Below are 16,100 nucleotides of genomic sequence, written 5' to 3'. Positions count from 1 at the left end.
ACTGTTCAAAATTACAACTGCTCTGAAAAAAGTGACCATTTTTCACACTTATGACTGTTGCACCATCCTTATGGTCAGTGATCAAAACTGGATGCTTGGCAACTAGTTCACATTTATGATGGTTGCAATGTCCCAGGGTTATGTGATCTTTTGACAAACAAAGTCAATGGGGAAGCCAGATTTACTTAATAAATGTCTTGTTTAGCAATGGAAATTTTGGGCTCAATTGTGGTTACCTGTACATTTAAGGAGCAGCTTTTGGGGCATTTCACATTTTCATAGTATGCTGACACTATGCTGAGCTTAGAAATAAACATGAGCTAAACATCCTAATTCCTCCCAAATAAATCTGCATAGCTGATCTCAAGCTTCTGTGGTTTTACAATCACTAAAACAGTTTGCAGGCCAGTTCCATATAAAAGCAATATAACGCTTTCTCTTTTTCCTTTCCAAAATACATTTATCCAATTCTTGTTAAAAACTACAAAGCTAATACCATTGTTTCCTATGCTTCTAATGTAGTATTTTTAATTCTTTCACCTGACTTTTAGATTGGGTTTATCTCATTTATCCATAGTTTTATTAATTATGGAATAAGCTACAGTTAGGCTCAAATACATTTTCAACTATTAGAAATCTTTATATTAATGATTTTGACAGCATGCAGTGAGTTTCCCTTCAATCCTTAGCAAAAGAAAGTTTTAACTACTAATTTGAGAACTTTAAAAAAATTTTTTAAAAAAATAAGCAGGAAAATGATTAAAATTTGATTTTAGAAAGTTACAAATGGACTAAAGATCCAGATGAATTTGAAATAAGACTTTGGAATTATAAAGAAGTCTTTCTGCAGAAAAATGCCTAATTTTTTAAAAAATAGAGTTAAGATTTTAAAAATTGGACACAAGGGAACTCAAAGAGCTAAGGTGGCACAGTGGTTAGAATGCAGTACTGCAGGCTACTTCTGCTGCCTGCTGGCTGCCTGCAATTTGGCAGATTGAATCTCACCAGGCTAAAGGTTAACTCAGCCTTCCATCCTTCCAAGGTGGGTAAAATGCAGATTGTTTGGGACAATATGCTGACTCTATAAACTGCTTAGTGAGGGTTGTAAAACACTGTGAAGTGGTGTATACAGTACGTTTATGTGCTATTGCTATTATAATGAAGACAAGAAAACATGAACTTGACTATAGAATTACAGAATGGAACAAAATATTCTAACATTGGACATATTGAAGGTATTTTTTGAAAAAAGGATTCTGATGTTAATACTGTCAACAGAGACATCTGCCTCTGTGGAGAGACTGAACCTAAAACATGTTATGAAAGAGGAACAAGTTCTGCCTGACAGAGTTGAAAGTGGATTTATAAATGATGGGGTACAAGAACAACATTTTAAAAGATATTACATTAGACATAAAAGAAACCAGCTGTATAATAGTTATTAAAAGGATATAAAACAATAAACCAAAATAGAAACAATAAACCAATATAGGTAATTTTCCTATATTAAATTTACAAGAGAGAGTTGTTAAAAGTTTTGAAGAATCTCTTTTGAAGGGACAAAAATGGACTTTTGCTAATACCAAGAGTGTAATGATAGTGCTTTATAGATTTGTATGTAAATAAGGATTGGGATATAGAAAGAGATCATTTGTATTTTAAGGGATAATAAGTTTGCAAATTGTTTACACTTGTGATGTCATTTTATTTATTTTTTATTTTTGTATTTTCCCCTTTTCTTTCTTTTCTGCACTTCTACTTTCTATTTTTTTAATTTGTATTAGATTTTACAATGAACAAAATCCTATGCTCATAGCAGACTAAAATTATACTCAATATTTGTTTTTCCGTCATTCTGATTCTGACAATCTTACTGAAGTTTTTGGAATAGAAAATCTGGTCATTATTTTTATAGAGATACAAAATAATTTTCAATTGGGTAAAAAGGTACTTTTTTATAAAGTTTATTATTTGGTTTTTATTTCTGGTTTTGGCTGCAAATTGTTAACATATTCTTCCACATGCCCGCACCCACAGATCTCCCCCTTCCCAAAAAAGTATAGTAAAACTGAATTCTTGTATAGTAGTGCCCTCTGGTGGTTCACATATACCAGTTCAACTTAGTTAGCAATATTTGGGAATGAAACTTCTATTTTGCATATCCTTAGATTTTACAAATTATCTGGAGAAATTGATAAGGATTTAGTTAGAAATGAATACTCCATCTACAGAAAGTTGTTTTCCATGATGATAAAGACAAAATGTAATTTCATCGGTCTTTGGGAGTATTGGTTTTCTTGCGTCTAGTGTGATACCTAAATGAAAAAAAATCCAAAAGATTATATTAAGCTAGTGCCTCAGACACCAAATAATTTCAGGACTTGTTTTTAAAGAGACTAGGAGTGTTATTAATAGTTACATTTGAAAATGTTATCTTTATAAAGGAAAACTGTTAAGACATATTAATCCTATAATTAAACAATTTTTCTGCAGTTCTGCAAATTAAACAATTTTTCTGTAATTGTAACAAATCTTCTATTGTTTGGCTGAAGGGCAAAAGTAAGTTGTAGAAGGATTCCAAATGTTTTTAAAATCTGAACCCTGCTTGGAATATTCATAGGAGTTTACCAAAGCATACCCAGCACTATTCCCACTTTCACTGAAATGTCTGGTGGGAAAAAAGAAACAAGATTTTCTGGAAATCTGTTACCTGTCCTTCTGGTTATGTTGCTAAAGTTAGAATTCCATGTCAATACTGAATTATTTCTTTAAAAAAAAACTGGGAGTCTGGGACCAAATTCAAAAGGAATTGTGGTGGATTTTACCTATCCAGTCTTTCCTATAAGGAAGAGTATGCATTCCAGAGGAGTAAGAGACAACTCAGTTCAGATAATTTGTGTGAGAGAAAGAGAGTGAAGAGAGCCCCTCCCTAATAGTTCCCAAGTATAGGCTTGTATAGTACAGTGCTTTAGTTTGGCAAGATTCTGTCTAGAGGTAGCGAAAAATAAAGAAATCCGCTTGATGAATTACCATGTCTTTCTTAATTCTGAGGGCTTGACAGGAACCTTGCTCATTCTAAGCATAAAAGTACAATATGAGTACATCCAATTCAGTACCTTCTTGAGCTTTCTTGACCATAATAGAAATCAATGACACACCTGAAACTTCCTCAAACTCTCTCTCCTCCAAAACTGTATATTCCTTTAAGAGCAGATGATTGACACCAAAACATTTAGAATGCATCTCATGTGCACATCAACTGGGCTAAAGGCATATCAACTTCCCAAAGAGGTACAGGCCACAATCATGATACTTTTTCACTACTTCCACCGGGAAGCAATTTCACTGAAAGGTATTTATTGGCCAAGTGGTTTATGGAGTAAAATGGTCCACTAAGCAATAAAACAAAAATATTTGTTCTTAGTTTCGGTCTTGAAAAATAGAGATGTAAAACTAAACATACTCCAGAATATATTTCTCACAAAATTTGCTAGTGAAGCCATTCCTAGGCAAGCGAACTCTTAGGAAGAAAAGAAGAACTGCACATTTTCTATGACAGCGGTTGCCCACTAGTGAATGAATGAATCTGTGATTCTGTGAGCAACTCCATCTGCCTGCCTGCTTTGCCTGATTTTGGGTAAAAGTTGCTCTTTTTTATAAAAAAAATCAATATTTATATAAATATTTATAATATTTACGTATAAGCCATGCCCAGCCAGTCACATGACCACCAAGCCATACCCACAAAACCGGTTAGTGGTCCCTGGGATCTAAAATTGTGAGTTTGGTGGTCCCTGAGGTCCAAATGGTTGGCGACCCCTGTTCTATGAGGTTATTACATTCCTAAGAGTTCCAAGATATGAAAAAAATAAATAAAAAGCAAAGTATTTGCACAACACAGTACTCCTACATTTTAGAAAATGCAGAACAATAGCCAGATTTTCTGAATTTAAAAAAACTGCTTTAGTAAAGTCAAATAATTTTGTACCTTAAAAAAAATCCTTCGAGTTAGAAGAAAGAACAATTGATATGGTTTAACTTCTAAAAATAGTTAATTAACTCTTGAATCTAAATGTTAGAAGTACTGCTGATATCAGTGTCTACTCAGCATAACATGTTCCCAAATTTTTCCAGCATTTAGATATTTTCACCCAAGATGCATATGCAGTTATTTTCAGTTTTGGTGCAGTGGTTAAGGTACTGGTCTAAGACCATAGAAATAGTTCAGATTTACTCTCAGCTGTGGAAACTCATCCAACCTCCTTAATCTACCTATAGGGTAATCAGAAGGATAGAAATGTGAGGAACTATGAGTGTATGAATGCTGTGGGTGTTTCAGGCTTACACAGAAAAAAATAAATAAAAAAACTGGCTATCTTAATGAGTAACAGAAATGCTCTGCTCTTGCAAATTCCAAGCACCACTTCTCTATTATTTCCAGAGAATGTATGAACCTAAGGGTTGAATCCTTGAACCCTAATCAGTCAATAAATGCAGACCAAACCTGTGACACATATTCAACTGAGTTATGCACCAGGAAAGAACTTGAAGTATTGTAATTCCATTCCATTTTAATTTTACAATTGATACCTTCAGATATACTTACTGTCCTACAGGATACCAGCGATGTTTGGTTGTGTAAAACATTTTACTAAGTGTCTCAAATGTAGGCTCATTCTCGTAGACTTCCTTTTCATCTAATTTAGATTTCAGGACTTGATCGTGTGTTTCTTCTTTATAGGTCACTGGGTCTAGTTGTGGAATGGGCTGTCAAAGTATATGTCATCCAAATTAAGAAATACAACAAAAGTCTATTTCTCCAAAGAGATTCCATTTGCTAACACTACACATCCAAATGTGCTGGTACTATTTGACCATAGTAAAGCTAAGAGGTGCTAGGAATACAAGACAGCAGAACTCTTAATACTAATATACACCAGGGAAAGTTTTATAAAAAGCCTTTCTAATAAGACCTTATTACAAAGGCTTTTTACAAGGCTTTTCTTAATGTGTATAGTTAGCCTAGCATCCTATTTCCAACAATGGGCAGCCGTATTTCTCCTGGAAGTTTACCTGCAAAGCATACAGACCGTGCTGACTTTCTTACTGTTTCCTTCCTAACCACATATATCCAGCAATATGCTCCCTTTTAAATTTGGAAGACTTGTTTATCCTCTCTGCCTACTCCCTTTAATCTACAAGAGTCAATAATTACATATTTTGTGGCACTGAATTCATATAATTGTGTGTGAAATAAAAGTATTATTCTCTAAATGTTACTCCAATCGATATTAGAATCACTGACTCAAAACTTTAGAGAGGGAGCCAAGTCCCTCTACAGCTTATCATTTATAACTGTACTCAAGATAATCCATACTCAATGAAAGCATTTATACCTTTTAAAATGATCCTGAACAATATTTAAGATTAAAGCCAATATTGTACTTCTTTTAATAGTACTGAGATTATCAGGACACCATTTTCGCACTATATGACCTGAATCTATATCATCTATTTGAAAGTAGCTCAAAGTATCTGAGGTAATTAATGTAATTTTGCTACCTCCCATATTTACCTTTTATGATCTTACCTTGTAAATCACATTCATGGGATAAACACCCAGCACCATATATATGAAGATTACCTAGGACTAATAACAATTTTCAGTAACTTACTTTGGTGTGCTCATATGGGATGTCCACTGAAGGGTGATAGCAAACAATTGTCTTTCCATCTGATGTCATAGCAAGTTCAACTTTGCTAGAAAATGAAATAGACATCAACATTCCTGCCATTTTAAAAAGATGGCATTGGAGATAGTGCTTTAATTAAAACTTACAAAAAAATATACTAAACATAATTATTTTGAATAAGTTATAAAATATTTAACGAAAAAACAGTAACAAGATTAAACGTTGCCAAAATATATTTAATAACAAAGTATTTTAATAAACATAAAAAAACAAACAAGCAAACATGCAATGCATAGGAGCTGAAGGTGGTATTTGTAATCTAAACACAAGAAAATTTTAAACACCCACATTCAATGTGGGTGGGATGGATGAACTGCCTGCATGAAGACATGATAGCCGTGGGCGTATGCCCCGCCAATGCTGCATACCGGCAAAGTGGTGGGTGAAATGCAAAATTGTGTACCCCGCAGTATGATGAAAATAACGCAAAGAACAAGAAGATGATTCAATATTTCTGTTGAAAACTATTAATGAAAGTAACTATTTGGTACTTCTATAGTAATACAGCTAAAAAGGACATCAAACATGTATAAAACATTTGAAAGATTATTCAAGATTTTTTGGCACTCGTGTCAGTTTTCTAGTCAAATTTCCTAGAATTCTGAGTTGTCTCAGAACAATATATATTTCAGTTCAGGAGATATGATAATAATATGCTAACTTACAAACTGGACCATACTGGCTCTATCGGGCCTGCTTATTATTTTGCCCCTAATATATAAACTTGCAGAAAGGCTAGACAATTCTTTTGTGAAACAACTTTTAGAAACCCTGCATATAGCACCTCTCTTCATAATTAAAGAACAATATAAATGCAGAAACAACTGGAAGCAGTTTACAGAATCAAAAAAAACACAAGTGCTTTGTATACTCTTCCACATATTGGAAATAATTCTTCTGCAGGATTTGCTGTCCTAGTGATAGTTATTTCACAGTTTAAATAATCTTTATGAAAAAACTGCTATTATCTGTTTAGAAATTAAAATAATATATATTAATTAATAAAACCTAATCAATGTATCAGGCTGGTTAGTTTAAAACAAAGGCACACACCAGTTTTTGCATCTGTCTTCAACCCACATATAAGACAAGGGAGTTGCAGTGTACTGGGGATATTGTGGTGGCACACTGTATGAAATTCAGTTACCAGCCCATTCAGTACAAATTTAACAGTCTTTGTAAATTAATAGTGATAACATGTGGAATAGTTAATACTTGCCAGTTATAGTCATCAGGAAGTGGTGAATAGGTAGATTTGGGACAGGCACGAAATACGGCTGCATCTACAAATACAGGAGCAAAATAGTATTAATAACAGAATACACACTGGACTGTCAGTCTCTAAACATTGTGGGAATGAAAATAACACCAAGGTTATACCTTGTGGTGCTAATCTAGGGGTTGATGATAAGTTTAGGGATTTTAATTCTGGCATAAATCCAGTTGTTTCACTGTTCAAAACCTGTAAATCAAAGTGTAACTTTGAAAGAAAAAGATAAAGGACTTCTATATTTTATCCAACTTGCTTTTCTCCAGTATTTTGGATTGGAATTCTTATATCCTCAGCTTTGGTACCTTGGAATAATGGGAACTGGGAACCTCAAGCTGAGGAGGGCTGATTTAGAACATACAGAAAAGGGTGAAGTAGGGAAGGGATATTAATGTTCATGGACGTTTAAGGCAAGACTACATACATTGGGAATCCAAGTATATGCCATTCAATAGCACTCACTAGTACTGAGTTCTACATTTTTTTAAAAAAGGAAGACCAACAAGGTTCTTTTTCTGCTCATATGTCATACCTACAGTCGCCACTGAAGCTGCATTATTTGTTCCTCTTAACTGATGTAGTCTTGAGAATTTAGATTTATCACCCCAAATTCCATTATATTTCCTTATCCATGAATATACGGTAGGTAGTCCTCAATTTACAATCACAACCAAGACTGGAAATTCTGTTGCTAAGTAAAGTGGTTGCTAAATGAATCATACCCAATTTTATCTTTTTTAGCCTGTGGTCATTAAGGGAATTATGCAGTTGTTAAGCAAATTTGGCTTTCTCCTATGGATTTTACCTTTGGGAATCCCAGGGGAGAGTCGCAAATGGTAATCATGTAACCATGGGACACTGAAAGGCTCGTAAATATGTGCCAGCCCCAAATGTTGATGGTGTGACCACAGAGAGATTATGATGACACTAAGTGTGAGGATGGGTTGTACTTCTTTTAGTACAGCCATAATTTCAAACAGTTGTTAAATGAATGGTCATAAGTCAAGGATTACCTGTAAAGACATTGACAACTAAGCAAAAATCAGAAAAATAGAACTGTTTCTTCTCGTATAAACTAAATATTAGTACTGAATGAATAGAAAAGGGCTTAATCAATTTTACATTGAAGTCAAGTCTCTCTGTCCCTCCCAAGCCAAATAACATAGCTTTATGGTGACAACATCCTGGTCTCTTGAGCAAAAGAAGACCACCACATGGAGGATTAGCAGATGGCCAATATCTGACATAATGTTCATTTTTTCAGAAAGATTGGAATGGGCTATTGATTTCTAATGTAAGGTCACTACTCTCCTGGCCACAAAGAAGCAGTATTCTGGTCTCCAATACCCAGAGAATGCACAATGCTTACCAGTTAGCAAAGGCTTCCTGATGAAAGTTGCCAAATGCAAAATAGACTTCCTTGAGGCTGTGGCCATGGTAGCTGGTTAAAGAGTGGAACTTGGACAAATCAATTCAGGCTTCACTCCTGTTTGAAATTCAGCTCATTAGCTTAAATATGTTAAGTCAATAACAAGGTAATTACTCCAGTATTTTAACAGCTGTTCCATGCATTGCTAGAGAGCAATTAACAATACAAATTGCCTGAGAATTCATTATTTTAATTCCACAGATGGGAATTTCATCATATTCACAGTCATTGACTATGACTTCATTAGTCATAGTCCTCTAAACCAACGTTCAGGTATGTGGACTTCAGTTCCCAGAATTACCATCAAGGGCCATATCTATTGTGGAATTTTGGGTCTTGCCCATATATCTGGAAATTGCCATGGCTGAGAAACACTGTTTGAAAGTCACACATTTCCAAGGTAGAATTAGGATATTGCAAAAATAAGGAGAAACCAAGTCAAATAAACCATGCAGGACCTGTTTTCCCCCTTTATTTTAAACAGTTTTATTTAATCTTTTTGTAATGAACAGTCAAAAATTGTCTCTCATTTACTATAGCAGTATGTATATGCCTACCCTATAAATTTAACTTTTATTTATTAATAAATTTATATAGCTGCTCATCTCATGAAAAGTGATGCATACTAGAATCCAGTAAAACAGTAACTATATAAAACAATTATCTAAAACCATTACGTAATAATTATTAAAAAGCATTAAAACTATTTATTTATTTTTATTCTACCTTTATGTTTATAAATAACTCAAGATGGTGAACATAGCTAATACAGTATTCCTTCCTCCTCCTATTTCCCCACAACAAAGACCCTATGTGGTTCCACTTGGGCTGAGAAAGAATGACTAGTCTAAGGTCACCAAATCGGCTTTCAGGGCTAAAGTGGGACACTCTCTCCCTTTTCAAGGCCAGTATCTTAACTACTACACCAAACTATAGAAGAAAAGTTAAAGAAAATAATAGGCAGAAGATATTAATAATAAATCTGTTCTTTATCAAAATATTACTTGAATGCAATAGCTATTGCTGCCATGGGGTGGCTTTAAATGAGCGCTCAGGTCTCTAATCTTTCACAAGCCCCAAATCTAAGCAGAATTAACACAACTTGATTGCTTTTTAACTTATTCCCACCCCCACCACCTACACATTCATGCTTGTTCTTAGTCTGGAGACTAAAACATATGAAGAAAGGTTACAGGAACTGGGCTTGGCTAGTCTAGTAAAGAGAAGGACCAGGGGAGACATGATAGCGGTCTTCCAATATTTGAGGGGCTGCCACAGAGAGGAAGGGGTCAATTTATTTTCTAAAGGGCCTGTAGGCCAGACAAGGAATAATGGATGGAAACTGAACAAGAAGAGATTTAACCTGGAAATAAGGACAAACTTTCTGACAGTGAGAATAATCAACCAATGGAACACCTTGCCCTTGGAAGTTGTGGGAACACCATTACTTGAGACTTTCAAGAAGAGATTGGACTTCCATTTGTCAGAAATGGTGTAGTTTTCTGCTTGGGCGGGGGTTGGACTAGATGACCTACAAGGTCCCCTCCAACTCTGATTATCTGTTAGTATTTGTCCCAGTTATTTTCAGGATGCACTTGTTTTACATTGCGCTTGCCTAGTTCTTATCAATGCATGGTGTGACATGGGGTTTTATTTTTTAGCTAGCTTGTCATTGATAATTAGGCTGACAGGAGATGACTGGCCCAAAGTCATTCAGCTGGTTGCCATGCCTAGGGGAGGATTACAAGCAGCTGGACTGTTAACAGTCCAGCTGCACAACTGGCTCTTCTTGCATCTTTATTCCAATATGGCTTTTAAAGTGATTAAAAAAACTAATGTTATAAATATGAATAAACAAATAATAAAAGCTAAAATGCTACTTTAGTATTTTAAAATAGACATTAATTATTTTTAAAAAAAAGGATTTTAAGCCAACACTGAAAAGAGAAAGAAGCATCTTTAGGTAAGTATTTCAGGAAGATACAGTATCTCCATACAGTATCTCTGGGAAATGTAAAAATTCTGACTTTTAGTGGCATCCATTTAGTTTGGAGAGTAGTATTTGAAATTCTCAGTGAAAGATTTCAAGGCAGAAATGAGAAACCATTTCATTGTCATTCCAAATCTTGCTAACTGGTGGTCACAATGACTGGATCAACTAAATCTTATAAGTGAGCACTATCTGGAAAGCAGGAGGTTCATCAGTTTTGGAAGTTGGATAAATTTATACAGGAAAAAGCAGGCTCTAATACAGTTGTGTCTTGAGCTGTGAAATGAAACACAACGAATTGGTTTAGAATTAAACCATTAAATTCACAAACAGGTATAATATGAATTATAGGCTTGTAATGGTGTTATACTTAAAATATTTAAATTCAGTTTACAATAATAACCTACATATTGTAAATTCCTATGCAATTAGTCTTAAAATGTAATAAGTTGGCTTAAACAGTAGGGAAGGCAGAAATAACGAGATGTCTGCTAGGACTTATTACTCTCATTTTACTGATTTTATCTGACTCCGGTCAGTATTTATTAATCATTGTGGTAATAGAATAACCCCTAATTTAGCCACCAAATTTGGTGCTAACTAATAATTTAATTTATATGCCGCCCTACTCCCAGAGACTCTGAGTGGTAAACTGTGTTGGACGACAAGTGCCATCGAATGGGAGATTCAACTAGGATGAAAAGAGTGGAAGCTGCATTCTAACACGTGGAGAATATCAGACACCAGTTGTGCCCAACTACACGATTTAAACGGCATAAGCTAAAGTTTCTATATCAGAGCGCATCTTTTGCGAAAGGACAAGAGGACGTGATCAGACAGCCAAAAGTCTAATCCAGAGGGAAAAAAATAACTCAGAAATGCTTACCAAATAGAGGACATCGGATCTCTATCACATAGGGACGAATTTTCGGAACAACTTCCGGGAACATCTCAAGTTCAACCAAAGGACATTGGGAAATGTAGTTCGGATGAGAAGGCTATCCGAGTGTGTTATGATGGATCTTAGCGTAGATTCTTTCCGATTAGTTAGTTCCCTTTTCATAGTTTATCAGCACAAACTTTACTTTCTTTCCTCTGTCAGAAGCGTAGCCTATGTTTTTGCATGGCATGGTGTATGAAAATAGAAAAACAGTTCAATCTCGGGTGTCATCGGATAGAACTGGGAATGATTCCTACCTGAAACTCCGGACAACTTCAGAAAGAAAAGAATGCTGTGTCAATAAGTTTTTGGGTTAGTTCTAGTATACCGCCGAATTGTCTGATTTCCAGTTATTTGACAGTAATAGAAAATTATGATTATAGTAACATACTAATTCATGATAAAATTAACAGTAGTTTGCGGAATCCAATTTTTGGTATACATAACACACAGGCATATACTGTATATTAACCGTATAAATTAGAACAAGCTAGACTAAAATGGTAATGGCTAATTTGAGGTAATTGTATGTAAACTAGATCAACTATGATTTACTGAACCATTTAACACAGTGGTTAATGTGTGAAATCAACAAGGGATATTTTCCATCCAAATTCTCCTGTTGGAATGGGGGGGGGCACTTAATAATTGGGTCCTTAGAAACTAATTTTATGTGAGCTCAAGTCAATGATAATACAAAGCAATAACACATGCTTGTGTTCAGATCTAACTGTTCTTAATTCCAAGTAGATAATTCTATAACTGGTTTTGGCTGGAGGCTCTAACATAAACAAAAATGTATTTGGAGGTTTAAAGCCCTCCTATCCTGGTAAGTAAGTCAATTTCTTGACTTGTGTTTCTACATTTGAGGAAAGACTTGGTGCAATTGTAAAATATAGAAATGATAGGCATCTGCAAGAGCCATTCTTAGCATCTCCAAATTAGTTTGGGAAAACTTAGACAAAACCTGAAAATCAATGTAGGTAACATACTTTAACGTAAGTCTGTTTTGTGACCTGTTGGACCATAGGTGAACATCCTAGGACCCACAATGAAAAAGTCCTCCAAGTTCCAAATCGCTAATATTTTGTTCCTTAAAAATGTGCTGAGATGGTTGGCTGGTTTCATATTTATTTGCCAAAATACAGACTTAATATTCCAGTGCTGTCAGATATAAGAATGGAAGGATAACATTCAGAAATTGGTGTAGAAGGAAAAGAGAGAGGCATTACTAGATGGGAGGAGAGGAGAGGAGAAATAAGTTGGGAAGTGGCATATCCAGTATTTTGGATGAGCTTCCAAAAAGTGTCTTGCTCAGCACATCTCCCCACAGTGTCATTTTTGTATCCTAACAGAAGCCCAGAATAAAAGAACAATACTACAATAATATGTAAACATAGACCAAAAAAATCTTTAGCACAGTGAGGAAAGATATGGAGACAACCTGTTTTATAATTTAGAATAAATCAGAAATCATCTATAGTAGGCTAAAACAATAAAAAGAGGGTAACAGGATGTCTATAGGGATGGAGAAATAGTACCATAAAGAGAGAGTCAAACTATTCTCTAAAGCATCTGAAGGCGGGACAAGAAGCAATGGATGGAAACTAATCAAGGAGAGAAGCAACCTAGAACTAAGGAGAAATTTCCTGACAATGACAACAATTAATCAGTGGAGCAACATGCCTCCAGAACAGGGGTGGAATTCAACTGGAGTTACTACTGGTTCGTGACTACGAATCGTACTGTTTTTAGGTGAATCTGGCTTCCCCCATGGACTTTGCTTGTCAGAAGCCAGCTGGGAAGGTTACAAATGGTTATCACATAAATGCCAGTTGCCAAGTACCAAATTTTCATGATCTTGGAGATGCTATAGCAGTAGTATGAAAAATAGTCATAAATAACTTTTTCAGTGTTGTAACTTTGAATGATTGCTAAACAATGTAAGTCGAGGACTACCTGCATCAGTGGTGCGTTTCAAAATAATTTACCACCAGTTCAGTCGGCATGGCTTGGTGGGTGCGCTTTGTGCACACATTTGCACACGCACACATGCAAAATGTGCACTTTGCGCACATACAGAGGCTTTCCGACCCATTTCCTGCACTCTCCCTGTTGCTTCAGCAGCTGACGCGCAGAAATGTGCTGTGCTGTGCCGTGCAAGCAGCTGCGCTTCAAAAGCAGGGAATAAAGGTCAGTATGGGAGCCCAGGTGGCGGGTGAGCCCAACAGCAGCTCAGAGAGAACCAGTTTGGTCTCGGTGATCTTCGGCGCTACCGGTATGCCAGAACCGGTCCAAACTGATAGAATACCACCACTGACCTGTATTCTTCAAAACATTTTGCATTACCATCTTTTAGATTTTGACATCTTCCATTTATTGTTGCTGGCAATCCTATCTATCTATTTAACACAAGGCAGAACTGAGTCATTCAGCCAGAGAATTGCAGCATTGTGACCAATGCAATGGAAATATGGTATTGTAGAATGGAGGCACCACTTCTCCCAGTATTGCTAGAGATTGGTGGGTTTTTTCCCCCTTGGATATTACTTAGGTGATGGTGTCATAATATGGTTGCTTTAAATGCATATTACTTTCTTTAAGGGTAACATTGCTTTTAAGTAATGCCTGGTGGCTTTATGGACATGCCATTTTCTTGGCAACAGTACATAAATGATTTATTGCTTTCTTCTTCTGAGAGTTCTTTCTCCCTAGTCCAGTTTTTCCTGATGATCCAAATACTAATCAGGCCTGACCCCAATTAGTTTCTAAGGCCACATAAAATCAGCCAGATGCTGCTTTCTGCTGAGGTAAGGCATTGTTTACATGTCCTTCAGCAGGTATATGCCTTCCCCATCCTGGACTTTAATTAGATGCCAGAATTCTCAGTCCACGTGACTATTTACATTAAGTTTTTCTTCTGTAAATAAAATAGTTTAACACTGAACTGTCTAGAGAAAATGTAACATCTTCTCCAATTCAAGCTGCTGCTGGTGTCTTAACAGATATGTTCATATGGCCGTGTGGAAGTGGTTTGCTGCTGACATCTTCTAGAGTGTTTTTAAAATGTCACTGTAGTGTAAGAGATATTTTCAGGAGAGCTGAAGTAGGAAGGAGTGATTTGTAATTGTAAGAAAGGATCTGTAGCAGGGGTGTTAAACTCGTGGCCCGTGGGCTGGATGAGTTACAGGCTGGCCATGCCCATGCCCAGTTTAGCAAAGGAGAAAAAAGTCGTAATATGTCATGTGATGACACCATGACAACATGTCACATCCTGATCTATAGCAAAAGAAACACAGATCAGCAAATAAAAGATGTTTCACATTTTCTCAAAATAATTTTCTTTGAATTCAACTATAATTTTTAATATAGAATTGTGGCATGAAATATTAGTATCACAAAGCAAGCTTCCTGGATAAGTCCTTCATAATAATACCAGAATTTTACAGCCACTGGGGGAGCAGGGAAATAGGAAGTTATTTGTGAAGGACTCCATTTCTAAGAAGGCCTCATGATCAGATAGCTATCATTCCAGTCTTGGATTCAGAAGAGACACCCAAAATAGAGTTGCAATTGAAATATGAAGGTATGAAAGAATTTGTTTTCAGTGCAAATGCAATGTAAGAACAATATTAAATTACCAATAGGCATTATGAGACAGCTGCCTCAAGATGCAAGTTTAGGATGTAGTGGAATGGCAATATGGAATATGGAATATAATATGTACTGACTTTTACAACAAGAGCGATACAGTACTGATAGTTGAACAGATGTTTGATATGATCTGCCTTTATGTACAGGTATTACATTTTGATGGTTTCTAACGTCTACATGACCACTGAGGTATAATAAGGTTATCAGATACATGAAGAAGGGACGTGGAAAATTGGACAAATGGGTGGGTGGTGGGGAAACACACTGATTGTTTAACTTTCTCGGCATCCCCAGCAAAATTGGGGAAAAATTGGGGGAAATTAGTGAAAATAAAGTATTTAGACCTACATGTGCATGAAATTCCTTTTTCCAGCATCGGTTTTTTAATTGCAGAAATGTGCTGGAGCCAATTAGTAGGCAAAAGTCTTGTATGTAAACAGGGAAGCCTCACTCCCTTCTAGTACTGATCGTTACCTAGATGGGTAATGAAATGTCTGAAAGACGACAACCAAATTTAAGAGACTAGCAAGGAACTCCATAGTTCAACCCTGAACTACAAATATTCTTTTATTAGAAACAAAAGACTTCAACCTGTAGCTAATTAAGGTCTTATTAATTTCAGGCAACAGGGAAAGTTGTATTCACAACACGAATCTACAAATTTAAACCAACCTTGTTAACTTGCCATTAGCATTCATTAGGGAAGCATTACCTCAAAAGCTGCTCCGGAAGAAATACTCAAAAGGCTTGACAATATTTGATTTTAAGCCTGTGCTTGCTGAACGGAGGGCAGGAGGATAAAAAGATCATGTTTCCCTTTTGCCCAATCCTAGGTGCTTAAAGATATTGATCTACCTGTGTACTGAGGGAGAATGATGCAATATTATCTCGTTGGTAGATCTAGCGGAATTAAATGTGCTTAAGACTGTATTTGAGAGCGAGCATAATAGCTTAAAAAACACATTTAATATTTTCCCCCATGAGCCATATTAAAATGTTTACTTTTTTGATGATTATGTGATGGTCAGCGTAAAGGAAATTGGCAGGGCTAAACTTCACTGGTT

The 16,100-nt window shown here is 35.8% G+C and overlaps 1 protein-coding gene across 4 annotated transcripts; it reads right to left on the bottom strand.

The window, feature by feature from the left end:
- Positions 1-1,948: 1,948 nt before the first annotated feature.
- On the bottom strand, positions 1,949-15,898 carry MRPL42 (mitochondrial ribosomal protein L42). Of its 4 annotated transcripts, none has more exons than XM_087934591.1 (7): positions 15,749-15,898; positions 11,329-11,655; positions 8,393-8,509; positions 6,973-7,036; positions 5,676-5,760; positions 4,607-4,767; positions 1,949-2,315 (listed from the first exon to the last, which is right to left on the bottom strand). In XM_087934591.1, exons 3-7 carry the CDS (start codon positions 8,457-8,459, stop codon positions 2,270-2,272), a joined length of 423 nt encoding a protein of 140 aa, XP_087790717.1. In that variant the 5' UTR covers positions 8,460-8,509; positions 11,329-11,655; positions 15,749-15,898; the 3' UTR covers positions 1,949-2,269. The 4 variants fall into 4 exon arrangements, with proteins under 4 accessions (XP_087790717.1, XP_087790716.1, XP_087790718.1 ...); XM_087934590.1 differs by lacking the exon at positions 15,749-15,898 and adding an exon at positions 7,829-8,036 and having other exon boundaries at positions 11,329-11,361; XM_087934592.1 differs by lacking the exon at positions 15,749-15,898 and adding an exon at positions 10,480-10,718 and having other exon boundaries at positions 11,329-11,359.
- Positions 15,899-16,100: the final 202 nt, after the last annotated feature.

The sequence above is a fragment of the Pseudonaja textilis genome, chromosome 5, assembly GCF_049901715.1.
Source record: "Pseudonaja textilis isolate UNSWEBS1 chromosome 5, rPseTex1.2, whole genome shotgun sequence".
NCBI classification, from domain to species: Eukaryota; Metazoa; Chordata; class Lepidosauria; order Squamata; family Elapidae; genus Pseudonaja; species Pseudonaja textilis.
The sequence above is the reverse complement of the archived record's forward strand: the minus strand, read 5'-3'. Positions and strand labels throughout refer to the sequence as shown.